Raw genomic sequence first — 23,217 nt, forward strand, 5'->3', positions numbered from 1 at the left:
GGGCCCTGCTCTCCTCTGTGTGCCACCCCCACCCCCAGCCCTCCCCATATGAGCGATTATCCTACAAAGATTTGGGAATTTAAAAAATCAAGATCATGACTAAAATATTTTTGAAATATGCACATTCTGATTTCAGAACAACCCACTTTAAACTCCCCACCCAAATCTTGGGGCTGTCCGATTGGCGGCTAAGTTCAGAGGTCCCACCAAGTGGCCAAGCCAGTGCGGAGGAGGGGACCTGACACCAGCCTTCAACAAGCTCCTTCTGAGCCAGCACCACCCTCGCATTTACCACCAGACGCTGGATAGATGGGCGGTATCGAGACCTTGCCCTGTAAATGTGTTTCCTGCACGTCACTATAAAACTGTTGAGAGAACACTTGAGTAGAAAATGTGAATTAACATCATAGGGAGGGACCAGAGGAAGAAGCCAAGAAAGGTTGCCACCACTGGGATCCTGCAAGAGAAGGAGAACGGATCACCAGCATCAGCCCGGGCTGCCTGCAGTAAGAGCCCGAACGTGGCAGGGCCACCAGGATTAAAGAACGTGCCAGACGTCGTACACCTTAAACTTACACAATGTTACATGTCAATCGTGTCTCAATAAAGCTGGGGAGAGGGCTGGATCTGGAGCTTCCTTAGGAGGGAAAAAGATTTTCTCAGCAAGAATCCGTATAATCGAGAAGATGGGGAATATGGGAGCCCATGCTTCTGGGTTAATATTGTCAGCCACTTGACTGGATGGAGACAGTGACTTGGACCATTGATTTAATTAACGAATTTCTTAACATACTCACTTTTTTTCATAAATTATTTATTGTGAGTTTAATATAATCTGGCAAAAAAAGAAAGGCATGGTTGGCTACTTTTTCAAACCATGAGAATACATTTCCTGCTTTTTAAAATTGTGAGGAAGTTCACTTTGACATATGTAGTTGTCAGCGACCTACCACTTTTCAGGAATCTAGTTGTGTAAAGTGGATATAAACCCAGAGCCTCACCTGGTGCCAGGTACACAGCAGGTGCCGATTAATGCGCATGGAAGGAAGGGCTGAGTGAATCCCTTTATTCCTGGCACCCAGGTGTCCAGCCCAGGCCAGGGCCTAATGGGCCTAGGGAGGTGGGGAAAGGTGGAGTTCAGCCCAGGGCCGAGTGGAGAGTCCAAGGATCTGGGATCCGGGGCGGTGGACCCTGCCTGAGCCCACGGCCCATTCCTGGCCCAAAGAGAGGTCTCCTGCTGGGTGAAGACATAGTCCGTGCGATTGACAACTATTAACACAGCAGCAGGCAAATGCCAACATCATAACCTAAAGAAGTGACTTACGACACCATCGTCTTGTTTAAACCTCCACATCTTGGACCCATGAGCAAGATGCGAGACAAGAAACATGGCAGCATTAGAAGCTAGCACGCTGAGTCCGGCTGTGTGACTTTGAGGAAGTCACTCTCCCTCTCTGGCCTCAGTTGCCTTATCTATAAAAGAAAGGGCTGGGCAAGTGGATTTGGGCAGTCCTCCAGTCCAGTTATGTAGTTCTGGGCAGGGGACGATGAGAAAAGCTATGGGGTGTGGGTTCATCCTAGAGCAAAGTTGGGGATGGAATAGTCCCAGGGGAGATGAGCGGAGGCAAGGATTTTCCTATTGACCCTTTTTGCCAAGGCCACCTGGCTGGCCCCTCCTGGGGTGGAACTGCAGAGAACCCCAGGCAGGACTAAGCCAGGAGTTTCCCTGCTCATGAGCGGTCACAGCTTTGAGTCCCAAAGTCCAAGACCCTTATCAGCTTCTCCCGTCAGTGACTCACGGCCAGCTCAGGCTCACCACACGGGGGTTTCCTGACTCGCTGGAGGGGAGAGGCAGAGGTGGTTTCCTCCCTCCAAGAAAGAAGATGCGAATCCAAGAAGTTCTGTTTTCGATTCAGTGATAGCACCCCCTTCCCTCGCTCCCCCCACCTCCCCGGGAGGCTGCAGGGCAGAGGCTCTGGCCCTCAGAGGCCCTGGCCAGCACTGGGGGTTGGGGAGCAGAGAGGAGAAGCTGAACTAACAGGACAGAGGCACGCTCATGCTTTAGAGCAGTTTTTGGTTTGCAGAGTTTTCCTGGCTAACACAGATTAAGTGCTCCTCACAGAGCACCTCACAAACATTGTGTTAGCGAAGTTTTCTGGCAATCCTGTGAGATCAGGTCGGGAGTAGCATCCCCATTTCACAGATGAGAAACCTGAGGCTCCGGAGAGTGTAACAGCTGCCCAAGGTCACGCTGCAGATACGGGTATGCGAGCATAGGGAGCCACGCGGGGGAGGGGCAATCTTCACTGGGTCATGGCCACAGAGTTACCAAAGGACTGAAAACTGAGGACAAGGGGGTTGGGCCAAGGGAAAGGAACTGTTCAGCAAAGACGCTGAGGGCAGAGAGCTGGGGCCGTGGCCTCTGATGAGAAGCGCCTGATACATTCTGAGGCACTGACAGAAAACAGGTGACATCACTGGGTTGTGGAGAGGCGCCCGGCTCTGCAAGCCTCTGCCTCCACTTCCTCATCTTTAAATCTCAGGGGGCTGGTGTGTGAACTGAATGAGAGAAAATCTAGGCAGGACCCTTAGCACCAGGCCAGGCACACAGCCAGCACCTCAACGTCAGGTATCGTTGTTGCTATTAGTACCGAGGTTGACAAAGCAGTCGTTCTTTTTTCCATTTCATGCATCAGCCCCCTGAGGGCGCATTTCCTGAGCATGCCCCTTTTACAGATGAGGAAAGCTGAGGCTCAGCGAGGGACCTCTGCTTGCCTCTTCTGGAAGCTGAAGGAGTTGTGCTGGATCTCTCTCAGCGCCCAGCTGTCTCTCCCAAGCTAGGCAGGTACCGAGGGGCAGGGCAGGGAGAGAGCTCACTCCCTGTGTCCCCACTTACCCCAAGGCTGCGCAAAGAATGATGCCCCCCATAGTGTCCTGGATGTGGGGCCTCCCAGTTCTCAGCCCTCCCAGGTCCCCAGGCAGCTCTGAGGTCCGAGACAACAGCTGTGATCCCGCAAGTACAAAACCCAGCTACCCTGGGAGGAGGGAGGAGGCGCCGCGCGGCCAGCTGCCATCATGGGAGACTCAGTCTCTGCCCCATCGGTGCCTGGTGCCCGGAGTCCACGTGCTCCTCATGGAGAGACTTCCTGAATCTTCTCCTTGAAATCCAGCCTGTCCTGCTCCTGGCTCTCCAGCTCCTCCAGGCGGCTGCCCTTGTCCCGGATGATCTTCCCTGGTGTCTTCAGAAATCTGGAAGCCAGGCCCCAGCTGCAAATCAGCCCCTGCCCCAGCTGCAGGGGGCTTCCAGCCCACCCAACCCCAGCCCCGCTTCCCCTTTGCACCTTGGCCCCTAGGTGGCTCACCTGAACAGGAGTTTCTGCCCCGGTTCCTTCTTAATGATGTTCAGCTTATAGTAGTGGCGCAGGGCACGGGACATCTTCTCGTAGGTCATGTTCACCCGGTTCTGGAAGGCAAAGCAGCCCTGTGTCACCCCCACTCCACCCCGCTCCTTCCAGGCCTCGGTTTCCACACTGGGAAGGGAGCAGGTTGGACTGGATGGTTTTTTAGCCCCTCAGCCCAGGGTGCTATGAGGGTGTAGGAGAGTCCTCTTGAGTGTGGAAGGAGAAAGGCAGGGGAAGGTCGGGGAGAAATAATGGGATGGTTCTCTCACCCACCTGGGTGAGAACCACAGGGCAGGAGTGAATCGCAGGCCACTTTTAAATAGCGAATGTCACAAGTAGTAACAAATAAAGATATATTTAGTCGAAGACACAGCATGGTGGGTGGTACGAGGACCTTGCCACCAGCTGCGTGACTTTGGCCAAGGCATGGTTTCTTCTCTCTGGGGGGTGGGCAGTACAGAGTAGGAGCAAAGAGACTAGGCTTTGGGGTCAATGAAGCCCCAGCTCCTCCATTTGGCAGCTGTGTGACCTCGGATGAGTTTCCTTACCTCTCTGAATCTGTTTCCCCAGCAATAAAATGAGGATAAAAACACCCGTCTCACAGATTTGTTGCGAGGATTAAATTAGTTAATCCATGAGCGCACGCATTAAATGGAATTGCTACTCTCTGGGCCTCAGTTTCCCTCCCTGTACTATACGGGGATTTGACCAGATAAGGATGCCCAAACTTCAGTCATCTGCATCCTTCCAGCCACCAGCACTACTGAGAGGCAACAAAATAGAGCAGAGCACAGAGCTACAGGGGCTGGGTTCAAGTCCCTGCTCTGTCACCTACTCGCTGCAAACTCTTGGAGAGGTTGATAAGCCACTTTGTGCCTCAGTTTCCCCACTTGATAATATCTGCCTCACGAGGTTCTTGTGAGGATTGAATGAGTTAATACACGTAAAACCCTCAGAGTAGTGCTGGGCAATCAAATGCTGTACCAATTTAGGAAATGCTCATACTACAGATTATCATTACTGTCAACAGTTTTCTTTACAAGATTCATTTTTTTAACTTAAGTGAATTTATTTACAGACAAGGACAGTTGCTTTATTTCACCACTGTAAATCATGAGATTAGCATAGCAGTTAAATTTTTTAATCCTAATTCTTACTAAAATAAATACTTAATTATTAGAATTTGGAGTAAAGCACCCAGAACCCCCGGCAGACGCCATTTAGGTATGGGCGTTCCTCACGTTGGGAACCCTGGCCTCCGTCGTCCCCAGGCCCTTCCAGCCCTGACACCCGATGCTCCTGCGGGCACTGAGACCTGGGTTTCTGTCCCAGCTTCCTCCAGGGAACAGCTTCCTCATCTGGCCTAATGGCCCCATAGCATGCAATGCTCAACTCATGTAAACAAGCTCTGAAAGGCTCAAACGCTGAGCAAAGGTGGGATTAAGCAATTAGAAGGCAAGATCCCTGAGTTCAGGGACAGCCTCCATCCTCAAGAAGTAACTGTCTATCCCTCGGGATTTCCCAAAATAAAATGATCCAAACACTTCTGGGGCTGCTGGTGAAGCCCCTGTCAGTTGAGGACTGTCCCCTAGTGCTGAGGGGTCCACTCTGACCCCCTGCTCTGTCCTCTTCTTGATATGTTGAGACCATCCCGCCTGCTGGCTGAGGTTCACCTTGTGGTTTCCCCAAAGTCTGGCGAGCCCATTTGGATCCACAACTCGGAAGATCTTGGCGTCCTTGTCTTCCCACCTGATGTAGGGCTCGTACCTGGTGTCAGAGAGCAGCTGGTACACGTAATCCCACAGCAGCCGGCAGTCTGCAATTGAGCACAGGGGGTGCAGACGGGGTGCTTTCCCGGCGCTGTGAGCACAAGAAAGGGGCGCTGGGGCTCTCGGGGCTGGGGCCCAGGCGTGCGGCAGGATGGTGAAGGTGACGGTATTAACAGGAACAGCTACTCGTGGGGCTCATTATTCAGTGTCTCACTCAATCTCCCTAAGTCTAGGTCATCCCCAGGGAGAGATGAGGAAATGGGTTCAGAGGGGTACAGTCATATCCCAAGGCCCCGAGCTCCTAACTGGCAGGCAGAGCAGGGAGTCTGACTCAGCTCTGCAGTCACCAACGCCCCCCTCACGTGGGGACAGGCAGCGGGGCAGGCGGTGTGGGTGCTGGCCGGTGGCCGGAGCCCTGTCTCCAAGTCCCTCTCTGCCCCTGGCCCAGTCACTCAGCCTCCTGGATCTCTGTTAAACCAGGTCCATGACATCCAGCTTCTCGGGCCCCTAACGGGAGGTTCAGGAAAACCAAATGTGCCACCACAGAAGACAAGCGGCAGAGGAAGCCTGGGAGCAAGACCTAAGTCCCACTCCCGGGGCGGCCTGGCTGGGTCATTTCCAGCCAGTCACCCAACCTCTTCCAACCCAGTTCCGCATATGGGGTGACGTGAGGATTAAGAACACCAGAGACGAAAGCACCCTCAGCATGGTGCCTGGGACAGAGCAAGTGCTCAAGGAATGCTAAGTATTATTATTAAAAAGACCAAATCATTGTGTTTTAGTGATTCCCAGCCATTTCCAACCAAGAAGCCAGGCTTCTGCCTTCTAGTCTTAGAATAAATGCAGTAGCCCCGCCAGACTAGAAAACACCCTTTGGAAAGGCGGGCAGCTTATCTGTCAGTCTGTCTGGTTGCCCGTCTGTTAGTCAATCTTTTAACAACGAATGTGGAGTGGGAGTGTATCACCTGGTTAGAGCTCAGGCTCTGGAGCCGGACCCACCTGGGCTCACATCCTGCCACTTACTGCTGTGTGATCATGGGGAAGTCACTTAACCTCTCTGTGCCTCATTTTTCCCTATCTGTAAAATGGGGCTAATAACAATACCAACCTCAAAGGGCTGTTGTGGGATTAAATAAAGGCCTTAGAACCATGCCGGCATGTAGTAAGCACTCAACTATTTAAAAATAAATAAAGTTTTAAAGAGGGGAAACTTCATACCAATCTGACTGTCTGACTGTTGTGACTGGCTAAACTGTCGCTGTCCTGGGGACAGGGTGGGCTTGGCCACCCAGATTGTGGCCAGTACACAGGACAGTCACCCCACACCCCCACCACCCGGCACAGACCCTCTCACCCCCGAGATGAAAACAACCCTCCTCTTCGTCACCTGTGACCCCTCTGGGACTTGGCCTCAGCACACCTCCCTACAGGTGGGGGGACACAGCCTCCTACTCACCTGCAATCTTGCCGTCGATGGGGGCCTGCGGCACTGGGGGGCAGGGGCAGGCCCCCTCAGCCCTGCAGCCGAACTCCACACAGTGAGGTAGGTTGAGGGACTCCTCCGTGCCGAGGGGCCAGCTGGCCAGGCCAGGGGCATCCAGGTGGTTCAAGGAGCTGGCAAGCCCCAGGTCTGGTGGCTGCTGCAGGAGGTCCCTTCGGGGGGCCACCTGAGAAGGCCCGGTCCCCTCTGCAAGCAGATGAGCAACACTGATTCTGCGGTCCTCAGCCTCCCCCAGTCCAGACCCCCTCATGATGTGCCTGGGAGCCCCGTGCGAGCACTCCTAATGCTCTTCCTCCATCCAGCCCCCGGTCAGAAGGTCAGGGAGGTGGTGGAGGGCAGGAGTGGGGGCCAGACAGCCTGGTGCGAACTCCAGCTCCCCGACAAGTAACTTGATATCTCAAACCTGTTCCCTCATCTGTACAATCTGTTCACAAAGCCAAGGGGTGACAGAGCCAGGCCCAGAACACAGGTGCCCTGATTCTCTGTCCAATGTCCTCTCCATCCACCCAATAAACATTTGCTGAGCAACTTCTACGAGCCAGGCATTGTTCTAAGAATCTTGAGGACACATCACTGAACTCAAAAATGCCCCTGCCTTCATGGAGCTTATATTTGCAGGGGGTGGGGGCGTGGATAGATGATTAAAATTTTTAAAAATAGGGGCCAGCCTGGTGGCATAGCGGTTAAGTTCATGCACTCCACTTTGGTGGCCCGGGGTTCGTGGGTTCGGATCCCGGGCGTGGACCAATGCCCCACTTGTCAAGCCATGCTGTGGTGGCATCCCATATAAAATAGAGGAATATGGGGCACAGATGTTAGCCCAGGGCCAATCTTCCTCAGCAAAAAGAGGAGGATTGGCAACAGATGTTAGCTCAGGGCTAATCTTCCTCACAAAAAAAAAAAATAGAAATAGTATACAATATGCGGGGAACTAAAGCACTATAAGGCAGATAGGGAACCTTGGGAAAGGTGCAGGTGCATGCTGGTCAGGGAAGGCCTCACTGACATGTTAACATTTGAACAGACACTTGAAGGAGGTAGAGGAGTGAGCTCTGTGGGTATTTAGGGAAGGGAATGCCAAGCAAAGGGAATAGGAAGTGCAAAGGCCCTGAGGCAGGAGTGTCTCTGGCTTGTTCAATGAACAAGGAGGCCAGCGTGGCTGAGCAGCATGAGTAAAGGGGAGATGGGTGGGAGAGGACAGCAGAGGGTGGGGAGGTCATTGTTGGGACTGTGGGTTTGACTCTGCGTGAGACGGGAGCCACTGGAAGATTTGGAGCAGAGAAGTGACATGACCTGATTTATGACTCTCTCTGGCTGCTATTGAGAATAGATTGCAGGAGGTCAAGAGTGGAAGTAAGGAGACCAGAGAGGAGCTTCTCCAGAGGTGATGGGGGCTGGACATGGCAGCAGTGGAGGTGTGTGAAGCGGTTAGATTCTGGGTAGATTTTGAAGGTAGAGCCAACAGGATGTGTTGACAGTCGGGATGAGAGTGGGAGGGAAAACGTGAGCAAAGATGACATCCAGTGTTTTGGCCCGAGCAAACTGGAAGGATGGAGCTGTGTTTTGCTGAAGAGGGAAGACTGAGAGGAGCAGGGTTGGCGGAGGGGGGAGCAGGAGTCAAGCATTTGCTTTGGGAGCCGTTAGGGCTGAGATGCCTGTTAGAGACCCGGTGTGGGGCAGGCAGTGAGGGGTGCGCAAGTCTGGAACTCAGAGAGGTCCGGGTCATATGGGAACCATCGGCACTAGGTGGTATTTGACACCCGAGACCCGATGAGATTACCCAGGTCTGAGTGTAGACAGAGAGAGAAGAGGCCCCCTGAGCCCTGGGGCACCCCAATGTTTACAAGTAGGGGTAAGGGGAGAGACCAGGAGACTGAGAAGGAGCGATCGCGGGGTGTCCTGGAAGCCAGGGGAAGAGTCTGGGGGAGGAGGGTGGCCACTGGGTTGAAGGCTGTGAGAGGTCACAGTGAATAAGGACTGAGAGGGGATGTGGACATCCCTATGCTCAGATCCCTGGAGACCCTGACCAGAGGGGTATCCGTGGAAAGATCAGGAGGAGGGGAAATGAGACACCGCACAACAACTCTTTGCGGAGAGGAGAGCAGAGAAACGAGGAGACGAGAGGCAAGTCTTCTCAGCCAGAGGGCCGCAGTACCAAGGGCCACCGGGAGTGTCCCAGAGGGCAGAAGGGAGGTGAGGAGGCAGGGCAGGGAGGAGGGGGGAGCTCGGCCACATCCCGCCTCTCTCGCTGCTTTGCCTGGAGGAAGCCCTGCCTCCCAATGAGGCTCGTTTGGAGGAGGGTCTCAGAGCTCCGCGAAGAGCCGCCTCACCTTCCAGGGGGCAGGGGCAGTGCCGAGGGGGTATCTTCTGCCTGAAGGCCCCTCCGAAAAAGGGCCCACACACCAGGGCTCGCCGCTGGGTCTTGATGTACTGGAGCAGCTCATACAGGACGTCACCTGGGGGTGGGGGCCGGAGGGCAGGCTGCTGAGCAGGCTGGTGGGGAGGGCCAGCGCCTTCCCCTGCAGTCACCTGCCTCTTGGGTGAGGGCGGTCCTGTCCCGTCACAAGCTTACAAGCTTCGTGCTGATGGGCGTGAGAGGCGGTAGCGTGGAAATGGGTGGGGAGACCAGGGCCACAGGGAAGGGGAGGGGAACGTGAGAAAGCAGGACAGGCCCCTGCGACCCTGAAAACAACCCCCAAAGTGGCTCCTTTACTGCAGATTCTAGCTGCGAATTACCAGGCAAACATCATGGAAAGAGGGGCGTCTGCAGTGCTGGGAGGGGAGCATGATGCTCCCACCGACGCCCCCTCCATCTCCCTCCTGGGCCCACCCAGGTGTCCATCAGAACGTTTCAGAGGGAAGCCAGCGAGTCTCCCTGACCTGAACCTGGTGCGCGAAGCCGGAAGTCATCCTTGGTGAGGATGCAGAGGGCGCGGCCGTTCATCTCGAACCCGTGCTCCCCGGTGCGCTGCAGAGCGTACTCCTGCTCGGCCCAGCGCAGCCAGTGCAGCACATCCTCCCTGCTCCAGAGCGCCGGCTGGATGCCTGCAACACAAGGACTCAGGCTGGGGGGAGGGCACGGGGCAGGGCGGGAGCTCTCCTCCCATCAATCACTCCTCCTCCTCCATCAGGCCCTCACTTGAATGTCACCTCCTCAGAGAAGCCCACCCTGAACACTCCATCTGAGCAGAAGCTCTCCTGTCCTGCTCCTCATGCCCAGTCATTTTCTCTGTCACTGTGTCCTGTTCTTTTCCTTCCTGGTACCTTCCTTTCTTTGTAATTACATTTTACATTTAATAAAATTATGTGTTCGTGTTTATCATTATCTACGCATTAAGTATGTAATCACTTATTTATTTTTGGTACTCCTTCCACTCTCCCCCTGGCCTGTTTTCCAATTATTCACTCAACAAATGATTAATGAGGAACTACTATGTGCCAGGCACTGGGCTGGGTGTGCTGGGCACACAGCTGTATGTATTCAGCACCTAGGACAGTGTCTGGAATAGTAAGTGCTCGATAGACGTGTGTTGAGTAACTGTGTGAATGACTGAACAGTCCTACCAAGAAGGTGTCACTGTTACTGTTTTCCAAATGAGGAAACTGAGGCTCCCAGAGGCGAAGTGACTCACCCGAGGTCACACAGGTAGCATGCGGTACAGCCAGGCCTGGATCCCGGGTGTCTGGCTGCTGTACTCTTTGCTCTGTTGTGCCAACTTAGACGTGGGTTTGCTTGGGGAACAGCCCGGAGGACAACGGAGTCTCTTACACCCATATTCAGATCGTGTGTTCTCGTCTCTGGCAACACTCAGAGGGGTGGCCGTTTTCCTTTATTCCCCTGACGCTTTTACTCTGCCTGGCCTGTTATGCTCCTAACACCAATTCTTTACCTCACCATTGGGGTCGTGTTTAGCAGGGCCTCATTATGACGCACATGGGCCCCTGTGTCTTGCCTTCATGGGCCCCTTCCTCCACTGAAAAAATATTTTAAATTGTATTTTATGGCTGCACTGGTATAAAGAGGAGCATATTGTTATATATTAAAACATTTTCTTCTGCCTAAAAGTTCATTTTTTTCTTCTGATTTTAGAAGAATTGGAACATTTTCATGGGCCCTTCACAGCATTGGGCCCCGGCACTGCGATGGCTCGGCCCGGTGGTTCGCTCTCAGTGGGGCTTCTCCTCCCAAGAGCTTCTCGTCCCTCTCAGAACCCCCAGCCACGAGAGAGTGGGAGGAGCTCAGGGCTCAGGGGGTCCAGTCTGACAGGTAGGGAAACTGAGGCAGAGGGGAGCAGCGACTGTCCAAGGCCACACCTTGGCAGTGACAAAGACTAAACCAACCTCTGACTGCCTTGTACCCAAGACAACACAAGAGACAATACTAGTTTTCATGTCTGAAGAAAAAAAGATGTACTTCACCTACTCATTCATCCATCAGCCAGTATCTAACGAGCACCGGCCATGTGCCAGGCACTGTCCCACTGCTGGGGACACAGCACAGAGCTAGGCTGGCAGGAGGAGGGACCCCAACAACCAATGACTGTCTAAAGATGATCCTGGTAAGCAGCACAAAGGGAAGGTACACTGACTACAGATGCAGAAAGCAGAGCGACGGAGCCCAGCTCAGGAGGAAGGAGGGGCTTCCCTTACTTTACTGTGGGACCTAAGGATGAATAAGCAGGAAGAATAAACGTCTGAAATTGACCAAAAAGTTATTTGAGGGGAAAAAAAATGGAGATGACAACTGGCCTTTATGGTACCACATACCACAAAGCCGTGTAATCAAGATCTGACGGCATTAACCTAAGATCAACAGGTATCATTGGAAAAGAAGAGGGAGGCCAGAATTGTGTGTACGTGAGTGTGTGAGCGTGTGCGCGTGTTCAAAGTTAATACGTGACAGAGGTGGGATTTTAATTCAGTGGGAAACGATAGTTAATTTAAGATACAGTAAAACCACAACTGGCTCTCCCCCTGGAAAAAAATATATTTGGACCCTCACCTCCCACATTCACAAAAATCCATTTCAGATGGATTAAGGCCTAATGAACAGAAAAATAGAAACCTCAATCTAAGAGGAAATAGGAAGCCACATGTCCCAAACAAGGGTAGGGGAGACCTCAACCATGACGGGAAACTCAGAGGCTATAATAAAAAATGAAAGACGCATTTGGCTACCTTAATTTTTGTATGTGTGGCAAAAGGTACCATAAACCAAACTAAAAGAGGACAGATTTGGGGGAAATATTTGGAATGCAGATGACAGATAAAGGGCTAATGCCTGTCATAGGTCAAAGAGCATCTCTAAATTGATTTTTTTTTAAAAGACAAAAATACTTGCCAGCAATTCACAGTGGCGCAGGATTTCTCAGCCTCAGCACTATTGACACTTCAGGCCTGATAATTCCTTGCAGTGGGGCTGTCCTGAGCTTAGCAGAATGGTTAGCAGCATCTCCGGCCTCTACCCACTAGATGTCAGCAGCACATCCCCCCACGAGTTGTGACAACCAAAAATGTCTGCAGACATAGCCACTTGTCCCCAAGGGGCGGGGAGCAAAATCACTGTCCGCTGAGAACCTCTGCAGCAGAGCAGATCCACTAACAACCATGTGGCAAGATGTGACCTCAACAGTCAGGGACAGGCACAGAGAAGGAGATGTCGTTTTCATGATAATACTACACCTGGCAGGAATGCAGGGAAAAGGTGGCCCTGCTGGTGGAGAGAGAAATTTAGAGCGTCCGTGGGAGATCAGTCCCGTGGTACAGAATTGAGATGTAGAAAGCTGAATGGTGTAAAACGTAGAGACCACACGATGATGACGTTAGGTGTCGGGGTGGGCCTGCACTGCCAGCCAGGGCTTGCGGGGCTCCGAGCGCCACTGGCAATTGCTTTATTCGTGGGGTTGCCTATTTCATGATATTTGAGGCTGTCAGCCTGAAGATTCAAACTTACAACTCCTGAGCGAGGGGTACATTTTCCTGTGTTTGGGCAGAGGGTGGGGATGGATTCCACACCCCTGTGGCTTCTCTGCCTCCACGAAAACACTAAAATCAAACAAAGAGTGGAAAACCCTGAACTTTGCAGATATTATCAACCACAGGTGTGGTCCTGCTCCCGGGTCCAGAGAGATGAGCAGGGGACTTCACAAGCTGTCTCTGAGAGACCCTGAGGTCCCACATAGCCCACAGTAGCATCCGGAAACTTGAAGCCTGTCATCTTCCTGGAGTGGAATTTGGTTTTTCTTTCATTACCTCCTGCTCTCTCCTACCCTCACCTTTCAGCCCGTTGCTGCCAGCACCTCCAGTCTAATAAATAAAGAAAGGGGACCTTTTTAAGACATGTTCCTCATGTCTTCAAAGAATACTAAGGCCAAAAGGCTTTTCCAATAGGGCTTGAGCCCCAGGAAAGAACCAAGTTCCAAGCAGTGGGTTAGCCACCAAGGTCTCAATCAAACCCAGCAGCAGGTCAAAGCCCCTCACACCAGTCAAAATGCCACTTACTGGATCAGCCACCTGGCTCTGGGCCAAATCCCCAGGCTCAAGGTCTGGTCCAGCTCAGCCCCTTGCTAGCCAAGTCACCTCATAAGCCACTCACCCTCTCTCAGCCTCAATTTCCCACTCTGTGAAATAGGATAACAACATTGCCCCTCTGGGCTGCTATGCTGTTTGAAGGGCAGTGTGGTGCGGAGGTTAGGAGCCCAGGCTACATGCCACCCAACCCGACATTTCCACTCCTAAGTAAAGACCTAAGAGACATGGTGAACGAATCCACCGAAAGACACGTATTCGAATGTCCACAGTGGCTCTGTTCATAATAGAAAAGAACTGGAAACATCTCAAATAGCCATCAGCCAGAGAATGGACAAATTGTCATGTTTTCATGCAACAGAATGCTGCGTGGCAATAAAACAGAAAGTACAAACGACGGCTACACACAACGCGTGGATAAAGCTCAAAGCTGTTAAGTTGAAAGAAAGTAAGCCAGACATAAAACTACGATCAACAGTTTACTGCTAACAGACAGTGCTAATTTAGGGACAGAAATCAGAATAGGGGTCACCCTTTGGAGGGGAATTGACTGGGAAGAGACACAAGGGAACTTCCTGGGGCATGGAAACAGCTAGATCTTGATCTAGATGCTCTCAGCTACACGCGCCAGTACATACATAAAAATTCATGGACCTGTACACTTAAGATTTGTACACTGGATTGTATGCAAATTACACCTAAAAAAAAGTAAAAGTAATAACATACAACAACAAAAAGTACCGATGATGGTGCCAGGCCAGTTGTAAATGACTCGAACTAAATGACTGTGTCTCAGTTTCCTTATTGTCATGAGGACGATGACAAAAACAGCACTGGCCACACAGGGCTGTCACGAGGATTCTATGAGATAATCAGTTTAAGACCAGTGTCCAGCATGTGGGAAGCGCTTTCCAAGACAAAGACAGCTCCTGCTGTTCAATGAGGTAACACGTGTAAAACGCTTGGCAGGGGGCCCAGCACACCCGAGACCTCAACACACGGTGGCTGGTGAGAGTTACCTAAGGCGCCAACTCCCGGAGAAGTCTCCCTCCCAGTTCTGCTATGAGCCTTGCTGGGACTCCGCTTCCCAATCTAATCCCACCCTTGGGGCGCCACCTGCAGACCAGCCCATGGCTTCTCCCTCTCCCGGCAATGATCCACAATGATCCACTGTATTTTTCAGTTCCTTCACGTCAACCATCTTGGGCTCTCAGGACTCCAGCCTGCTCTCACCTTACTCTCCGTGCCCCAGCGACTTGCTCACTGGGGATTTCCAGCTTGGCCGGCTCCCAGCTTCGGGGACAGATCTGGGCAGAGCCCCTGGCTGGGGGAGCCGGAGGAGCTGCCTGTCCAAGACACAGCTGGAAGGCTCAGGTGTCTCCCTGAAGAGTCAGCACTCTGTCCCCCCACTCCCAGAGCACGGCTGGACGTGGGGGGTCCCCTCCCCGTCCTCGGCTGTATTGCCCTCCACTGCCCTCATAGATACTCCATAAACTCCATAACTCCATAAATTGTCTAAATGAGGGAGCTGAGCAAGCAGTGACGGGCCTGAGAGACTTGTAGGCATCCTGACCAAGCCCCTCTCCAGCCCCAAGCCCCTCCCAGCCAGGTCTCTCTTCCCAGCACCCCTCTCACTCTCTTGCTCAAACCACTAACATGGCTCCCAACTATCAACCCCATCAAGTCAAAACCCCTCTGTCCAGTTTCAAGTCCCCCTCAAGCTGCCCCTCCCCACCTGATCAAAGCTATTCCCACTACTCCTCACCAATCCCCTGCAGCTTACTAGGTCAAGTGGCCTCCAGGAGCAGACTGGCCTCCAGAGCTAGACTAACTTTTAGCAACCAAATCAGAACTAACTAACAGCTGGCTTCTACCTATGGACAGGGTCCCCAGGAGGAACGCAGGAGACATGCAAAGTGCTTGGTTAGTCTCCTAAAACGGGAGTTGTCATCTTCTGATGCTGGAGGCTGCTCTCAGAGCGAGTGGCAGCTGTGGGGTCTGAGGTGCGCGGGTTCTAACACCAGCTTCAGCATTTCACTGGTGAGCGACTATGGACAAGATAATTCACCTCACTCTAAGGCCAGTTTTCACATCTGTAAGGTGGGGATAATAAAAGAATCTACTTTCCAGGCCTGTTTGAGTGTATTTAATCAGACAGTGTACACAGACGCCCAGCACAATGGCTGAGTAAAAACCCAAGAAATGGCCTTTATTGTGATTATCAGCATCTTCACTGGTCGAGCTGCCTGAAAAAAGAGGGACTAGCTTGTTTCTCTGCCATGACGACTGCGGTTTAGCAATTACCATTGTCCTTAGTTGATTGTGTGTCACTGTCCAGAGTCCCCTCAAATCCATCACCCATTGCTTGCCCTGGCTGTCTTGGCCAATATTGCTTCAATCTTGGTAATGACACTCGGCCTTAGGGTCGGCACCTGACTGTGGGGGCAGGGCCAGTGCACACAGTTGTGTTGTGTCTTGCACAAAGGCACCGTCTGGGGGAGGAATAGAAGGGTGGGGGTGTGGCCAAGTCAGGCCCTGGCTGGGTTTGACCTGACTTCTTCCCAAAGAAGGAGTCAGCTTAGGGACAGGGAGGCTCTTTGTCCTCAATTGTTGGTTTGGGGAATCTTTGATCGGTTTGTCGTCTGCCATGTTCACTTTCACAGTCAGGTGAGGACACCACTGCCAATAGTCACAGCTTCGTTTCTAGCCTCCATCCTCCCCGCTCCACTGCCTCTCTCTTTCCACCTGCATCCATCTGACTTCCTGCTTCCAATATGCCAGGATCTAGGGCAGCGTTTCTCAAAACATTCTTTTTTTTGAGGTAACATTGGTTTGTAACATTATATAAATTTTAAGTGTACATCATTATATTTCAATTTCATGTTTGTCTCAAACCATTCTGACTCAACCCACAGTAAAAAATACATTTTATACCATGACCCACACATGCATATAGATATAAATAGCCAAATCAAAGTATTCATGAAATCACAGCTACCTTTATTATTTATGATGTACTTTGATATGTTCTATTTCATTATGATTTTGTGTGTGTGTGTGTATGTGAGGAAGATTAGCCCTGAGCTAACATCCAATACCAACCCTCCTCTTTTTGCAGAGGAAGACTGGCCCTGGGCTAACATCCGTGCCCATCGTCCTCTACTTTATACGGGACGCCGCCACAGCACGGCTTGATAAGCGGTGCATCGGTGCGCGCCCGGGATCTGAACCTGCAGCGGAGCGTGCGCACTTAACCGCTATGCCCCCGGCGCGGCCCCTCTATTTCATTTTTTAACAGTACTTATCTTGACTCCTAAACTGATTCCACCTCCTTAGTGAGTCTTGACCAACACTTTGAAAATCACTATCAGGACTTAGCTGCATAAAATGAGGTCCTTGAACGCACTTCCAGCAGCAGCCGCACGGCACAGGAGTTTATGAGAGATGCGGAATCTCAGGCCCCACTGCAGACCTGCAGCATCAGAGTCTGCATTTCCACAAGGCTCCCAGGAGACTCACGTGCACAGGAAAACTTGAGACGCTCTGGTCTGGGATACCCGGAGGCCACACTTGTGAGAGTTGTATCTAGTACTAAAATAAGTGCCGAGGACTCTCTCATCTGTGAAGGATGTGAACCCGAGCAGGGGCATGAAAGATCTGCTGGTGCTCCCCAAGGGCCCTTTTCTCTTGTTGTACACTGCCAGGGAGCTGCAGAGGGGTGCCACCCCTCTGCCCGTGACATCTGAAAATCAGAGGTGGCACTGGACATCTCCTCCTGTGGCCTAGTCACAGCCAGGAGCTCTGAAAGTCAGTTTCAAAACACCGAGATGTCTCAATCCCCCTACACCCAGCAGTGGGAAGTTCATGGAGCTTTTTTCCAGGAATAAGCTCCTGGAAAATGGAGAGACTTAGGACCTGGGTGTGAGGCCCTGCCTGGCCATTAGCACCACAGATGACTCTTGTTCTCTGTCATCGAATGAGGCTGTGCCTGTGACCATCTCTAAAGTGCCCCCTCTTAAAATCCCCTGAGTTGTCCCTTGAGCATCACCTCCTCCCTGTGACCTCAGGCTGGGTCCTGCAAGTGGTCCTATGGCCTGCACTGCCCTGCCTCACCCCAGCCTGGGCAGACCGTCATGGATGCAGACCCGGGGAGGGGAGGTGCGAATCCTCTTTCCCTGTCCACTTGCACAGAGAGAAGCATGGCTGTGAATCTCCTTTTCTGAGTGGCGGGCACTCTGCTGGAGCCCCCGTGGATCCCACCCCTCCATCCCAGCCCACCATCTGTCACTAGACATTGCAATCGTCCTTAGAGTGGACTTTCCACTGCTTGACTGCACATCTTTGTTATTTCAGGCAAACATGGCAAAGTGAGCTCTGGCGGGAAATGGCTTATGTGCTCCATGTGGCGCCGACTCACAAAGCCAAGCAAGATTGGTTTTGTCTGTTCACCTTCCCGCAGAGGCAAATCAGCCCTGATGACTAGAATGGAAGCTGGAGGTGGAGGAGGGAATGGGGTGGGCGACTGGGAATAAATGTCAGAAAGATGCCCAGCGATGGAAACCCAATTTCCAGAAATGTGAGAAGCAGGCTGACATCATCCCAGCCATCTGAAAGGTCAAACCCTCATTGGGTGTCAGCAGTTTGCTTATTGAGGATGTTGTTTACAGGAAAATGAGTCATTTAATGTGCCCTATCTTTTAAGACTGTTAGATATTTACCAAGGGCAAGAACTGTGTTGTCTGAATTTTTTCAGAAGTAAATATGAGTCATGGAATCTAAGACGAGAAGGACAGAAGACTCTGTTGGCGCCCCGCCCATGGCCCTTGCTCTCACCTCTACCCTCTGAAGGCGGCAAATGCCAAACGCTGGCACCTGACTGCGCTGACTCAGCCAGTGTCCAGGGCGCCTGGGAAAGCTGGGAGTCGACGACCCTGGTGGCAACCCTCATCCCATCGTGCATGGGAAGTGGGTAGATGAAGACCAGCTGCCTTCCCCCGGGCTGGGATAACTCAGGGTATGCTCTCACTGGCCCCCAAGGTCCCCATTGGGACTGAGCTCCAGCTGCCCACAGTGCCACCTGGCCCGAGAGAACACTCTTGGCTTTCCTTCTCTCCTCTGTGGGGGAGTGTTTCAGAGTCTACTTCTGGAAAATTCTAACCCAAGGCAATAGGACTAGTACTTCAGGAGCTCTAAATAGGTCACAATGACCCTGCATCCTGAGCTGAGTAAGCAGGGAACAGGCTGGCTCAAGAGGGGAGGAAATTCCCATCACTGGAAATGTGCGGGAAGACTTGGTGACTATCTCAGAGGGGCCCCACTGATGGGGGATTCAAAAAATTAAAAGGCTTGCATCATTGTCTTTACCAGGGTGGTGACTGAACTTCCTAAATCCCCACTGCTCTTCCCGTACCCTCTCACCCAGTAACCTTGAGCTAGGTTCCCAGGGGGAAGGGACAGGACTGAAGGTTACATGACCTTGGGCAGAACACAACCTCCTGGGCCTCCATCTCCTTATTTGGGATACAAGGGAGTTACCTGACGTGACATCTAGGGTCTCTACCAGGGCAAGCCGATTGTGGGAGTGGTCTTTGAATACGGGGTGGGGGGAGGCAAGAGGGAACAATCCAGAGCGCCCTGCAGAGAAGCCTCTCCCCCTCTGAGGCTCCATGTCCTGAGCTGCCCTGAGGGGACTGATTAGATGACCTGTAAGATCCTTCTCAGCAGCAACATTCAGGGCCTCAGGTCCACCTCAAAGTCCTGTTTTTCCTCATCACCACGGCTTGGGCTGGGAATGGAGCCCAAATCCTACTCTCTGTGTGACTGTTGCCAAACACCTCCTGGAGCAGCCCTGAGCCCCAAGCTACCGGTCAGGGTTGGCATCTGGACGAAACGAGGCAACAGAGATTCCTTACAGAGCTCCCCATCCCCTCCCCAAATCGCACTGCCGCTGGGGATCTCTTGTGTCCGTTGAGTCCCCGCCTTCCTTCTAACAGTGAAAAGACAGGCTCTGTTCCCCGTTAAAAGAATGCCAGGGAGTGGACGGCAGAAGTATTTGGGGGCAACAAGCTCTTCCCAAGGGCTGTGAAGTCATACCCCACAGTCTGCTCAATCCTGTTGATGGCTCAAAAAGCAGGCTGTGGCCAGAAAATCGGAAGGATTTGAAATCAATAAAGCAGTGTTCCAGCCACCGGGCCAGCAGAGCAGGAAGTGGCCTGGATGCTTTACAACCCAGGTAAGATGTGCCTGCCCCAAGATCCCGACCCAGATTAAAGATCCCACCGGCAGTCAGCTAGCCACCTAGCCTATGATTTCCATGGCTTAGGAAGTGCATTTAAACACCTCTTAGAAGATTATCAGCAGGACCAAGGTTTGGCCTTAGCATGGAAAGCCTGTGTGATCTGGAGCGTGTCATTTAGCTTTTCCACCTCTCAGCTTTGCCATTTGAAACAGGCTTAAATACATTAATCTACAACCTGCTCCATGGTGATGAGTTTCCTCGGGCAGGAGCATTACTTAGGGAAATAAAATGAAACAATATGGCCAATACGTTTCCCATGGTTATCTCTGGGTGGATTTGATCGTTCTATATATTCTTCTCATGCTTCTCCGCCATTTCTCAATTTTTGACAATAGGCATATGTTACTTTTATAACAATAAAAGTTAAACATAATTATTTAAAAGAGGGCTCTACGTACACACAATTGTTCACTGTTTAGCCCCGTCCAGCTTCCTCACTGGCAACGTCTCCAATTCTTTGTTTTTAGGCTGGAAGGGACCCAATAGCTCATCCATCTTAACCCTCCTCCAACCAATGAGGAGACTGCCCACCCTCACGCATGGCCGTATCAGCTTTACTCCCCACAGGGAGAATTCACATTTACCGCCTCTGACTTCCTCACCAAGGCAAAGTTAAAGAAAATCTAGCAAAGAAATAGCAAATGGAGGGAAGGCAATTCCTTAGATCAAGAGGTTTATACATCACATTTATGTCCTTTAAAAACATCTGCCTTTCTCCTCCCCTCTACTCACGGAGTCTTCCTGGCAGCTTGCAGATTCCCCCCTCGCCCAGCAGGTTCACTCGAGAGGCACATCTGGCTTGGGCCTGGGTGCCTGGGGACGGTGTGGCTGCCTCGGGGCTCACAGGAGAACTGGCCAGTGCTCCCTCCTAGAGAGAGGAAAAGCCAGGGCAGTCAAAGACGAGCATCTTGGTGAAGGCTCGGCCATCCTTAAATGTATCAAGAGTTTTTTTTCAAAGGGAAAGAGCATCCATCTCTGCATCTACCTTAAAGGTAGGAACCACATATGTCTTCGGCTTGGGACTATCAACATCCTGTACAGAGTGGACACTTGATAAATTACATCTTTCCAATTCAAGCTTTTCATGCATGTGCCTAACCCCACCAGAGGGCTCCCCTGCCATTCTTGACTTGTAGGCTGGAAATCTGAGGGCCTGGGACTCACTGGAACCTTGGTAAGAGGACACAGGGAACCTGAGGGGCCAGGATAAAAAGACCTTCAATCAGAAATAAACAAACAAGTAAACACTATTTTCAAAAGAGAAAAAGAAAAGATAAATTTCTGAATACCAAGATCCCACCAAGGGAAGTCTGTATCTTTACGATTTTAGAAGCAGCCCAGCCCCCAGAGGGGATGTGGCTCATCCATCAGGAGGAGGGGATGAAAAGAGTGACAGGATTTTGTACAAACAGGGGGATCCTTGGGGCTCATGCCCAGCCATAGGCTGTCACATCGTGAAAAGTAAAAGTGAAACCAGTCCCAGCAAGGGGCACTTTCTCACTCTAGGATCTTCAAGAGCATTATGGTCATCTCTTGGTGTCTGAGGAGGGCCATCTGCAGAAAGACTGTGGATCTGGAGCCAGCACAGCAAACTCCAGAAGCCTTGGCCACTGCAGAAGAGGTACTCCCTATCGGGGTAGTTCTCACTGCATTTCTGGCCAGCGCCCGGCTCCCCTGCCCCCTGCCCCCCTGCCTCAGTTGGTGCTGTCTCCCAGGTAACCCAGCATCAGAGGCTGCCACCGGGCAGTGGGGGTTTGCCAAGCTAGAGAAGGGGCTCAAGGCCTAGGACTTGCAGGAAGCTCCCTGTCTGCGCCTCCATCCTCTTCCAAGCATGAGGAACGGGGAATTCCGGGGCTGCCACTGCCTGGAAAACTCCAGCCAGGGAGGTGCTGAGGGTTAGAGCTCTGGGTTTCAGTACGAAGGCCAGGGAGAGGTCTGATAAAATTAGGATGTGAATGTGGATCTTAGAGAGGCGGGAGTGGAGAAAGGCTGGAGGTGGGAAGGGGGCCCAATTCTGGGGGCAGTTCTGAGGCTCCTAGGGGAACATGACAAATCGGGGGGGGGCACTGCTGAGGAGGGGAGGCCTGCGTGGTGGCGTTTGCCAGCTGTGAGGGTCTGGCTTGTGTAGGGGCTTCACATCTGGTTGCTGTAGGGATGAGGAGGGGGTAGGAGGAGCAGTACGTAACACAGAGGGTTTCAAAGAGAGAGGGAAAGACTGGAGGTGAGTGAGGTGGAGGAGCGCGAGGGGCGGTGAAGGATGGATGGTGAGGTTGGGAACGCGTTGGAAAGTAAGATTCCAGCCAGGGAAAAGATCTGATAAAATGGGTATGGAATTTGAGGTGGTGGAGAAGGGATGGGGAGCAGGTGGCTCCGCGTGCGCGCTGCCTGGTTCGGCCATCGGGCTCTTACCTGCATTACAGGTGGAGGCGAGGGAGCCACTCGGCCGTCCGTCGTGAGCGCTCCACTGGCTGCGGCTGCTGGGCCCTAGGCTGGCGCTCTCAGGCGCTCCTTCCCCAAACCCCTAACTTGGCCCCGAACACTGAAAGGTCGCGTGGGAGGAAATTCTTTCGAGAAGCGCGGCGTAGCCTGCGCTTGGGTTCCCGGGGCGAGCAGGCGCGCAGGGCTCTCCGGTAATCGCTATCCTTCCGGGAAACGAAAACGAAAGAGCGGGATCCGCTTCCCCTACGGCCCCGGCGGGCTCGGGGGAGGGCAGGGGCTGGCCCCCGCGGGCGCAGAGCCCCAGGGCTCTGTCCCCTCGCCGACAGGGAGGCGTTAGTCTTGCTAGCATCCTTCCGCCGGTGGACAGCCCCTCGGGGAGCCTGGCCCTGGCTCCCAGGGGGACGGAGGAGGGGTTCTGAGGAAACTGGGGAGCCGAGGGAACCCCTGGTCCTGCGCTCCAGGCAGCGACAGACCAACTTCATGTCACCCTTGTGCATCGCGCAGATGGATGAGAGGGGGCTTCCCATGCTGTCTGCCTGGACCAGGTGCCTCTCCGCTTAGGAGGTGAGTGACCTTCCTAGCCCAACCCGGCCGCTGCCTGCCATTTGGCGTTTGGCCCACCGGAGGCCCCACCGCCCTGGGTCCAGCGCCACCGTCAGAGCGCCTGTGGTGCTCCTCCTGACCTAGACCTGAGTACTCAGTGGCTCCCCACTGGCACCTTTCCCCAGGCCTCTGGCTGTGCCAGGTGTGGCGCCCATCTGCCCACTACCCATGTGCACCTGCCTCAACTCCCCCTGCCTTGAGGGGAAGCCGAGAGAGGTTGTAAGCACTAAAGCAAACCCACCACCTGCCAAAGAAAAGGAGGGAAGAAGCCTTAATAACCTGCCAAAAATCTGAGGGTGTAGATGCTGTTATAAAGAAGGCTTAGCACTGATATTTCATGAGCTCCTAGAAACCAGTAAGAACAAGCCAAAAACCCAATAGAAAAATGAGCAAAGGATATAAATAGACAGTCCACATGAAACAAAAAGCCAAATGGCCCCTGAACATAGAAAAGGATGCTCAGACTCACTCACTATAAAAGATGTGCAAATTAATTATTGATATCACTTTTTACCCATTAATTTGTCAAAAATTCAAAATTTTAATAACATAATCTGCTGGAGAGGCTGCGAAGAACAGGCTTCACTGGATGTATAAAGTGGTACAATCCATGGAGGGCAGTATGGCAGGATCTAGCAAACTAACGGATGACATGCACCCTTCACCCAGCAATCCCAT

At 52.4% G+C, this 23,217-nt stretch overlaps 1 protein-coding gene across 1 annotated transcript; it reads right to left on the reverse strand.

The window, feature by feature from the left end:
* Positions 1 to 806: 806 nt before the first annotated feature.
* On the reverse strand, positions 807 to 22,097 carry ETV7 (ETS variant transcription factor 7). The gene is made up of 8 exons (XM_004424207.3): positions 21,907 to 22,097; positions 20,230 to 20,365; positions 9,552 to 9,716; positions 9,002 to 9,127; positions 6,627 to 6,857; positions 5,075 to 5,217; positions 3,363 to 3,463; positions 807 to 3,249 (listed from the first exon to the last, which is right to left on the reverse strand). Exons 1-8 carry the CDS (start codon positions 21,910 to 21,912, stop codon positions 3,132 to 3,134), a joined length of 1,026 nt encoding a protein of 341 aa, XP_004424264.1. The 5' UTR covers positions 21,913 to 22,097; the 3' UTR covers positions 807 to 3,131.
* Positions 22,098 to 23,217: the final 1,120 nt, after the last annotated feature.

Source organism: Ceratotherium simum, chromosome 13, assembly GCF_057802395.1.
Source record: "Ceratotherium simum simum isolate JZ-2026a chromosome 13, ASM5780239v1, whole genome shotgun sequence".
NCBI classification, from domain to species: domain Eukaryota; kingdom Metazoa; phylum Chordata; class Mammalia; order Perissodactyla; family Rhinocerotidae; genus Ceratotherium; species Ceratotherium simum.

Excerpts from the sequence above, each read along its gene's own strand:
- ETV7 (XM_004424207.3), bottom strand. Across the intron at positions 9,128-9,551 it reads GCTTCGCGCACCAGGTTCAG|GTGACGTCCTGTATGAGCTG; the intron begins GTCAGGGAGACT and ends CCCCACCCCCAG. Across the intron at positions 6,858-9,001 it reads CTGCCCCTGCCCCCTGGAAG|AGGGGACCGGGCCTTCTCAG; the intron begins GTGAGGCGGCTC and ends ATCTGCTTGCAG.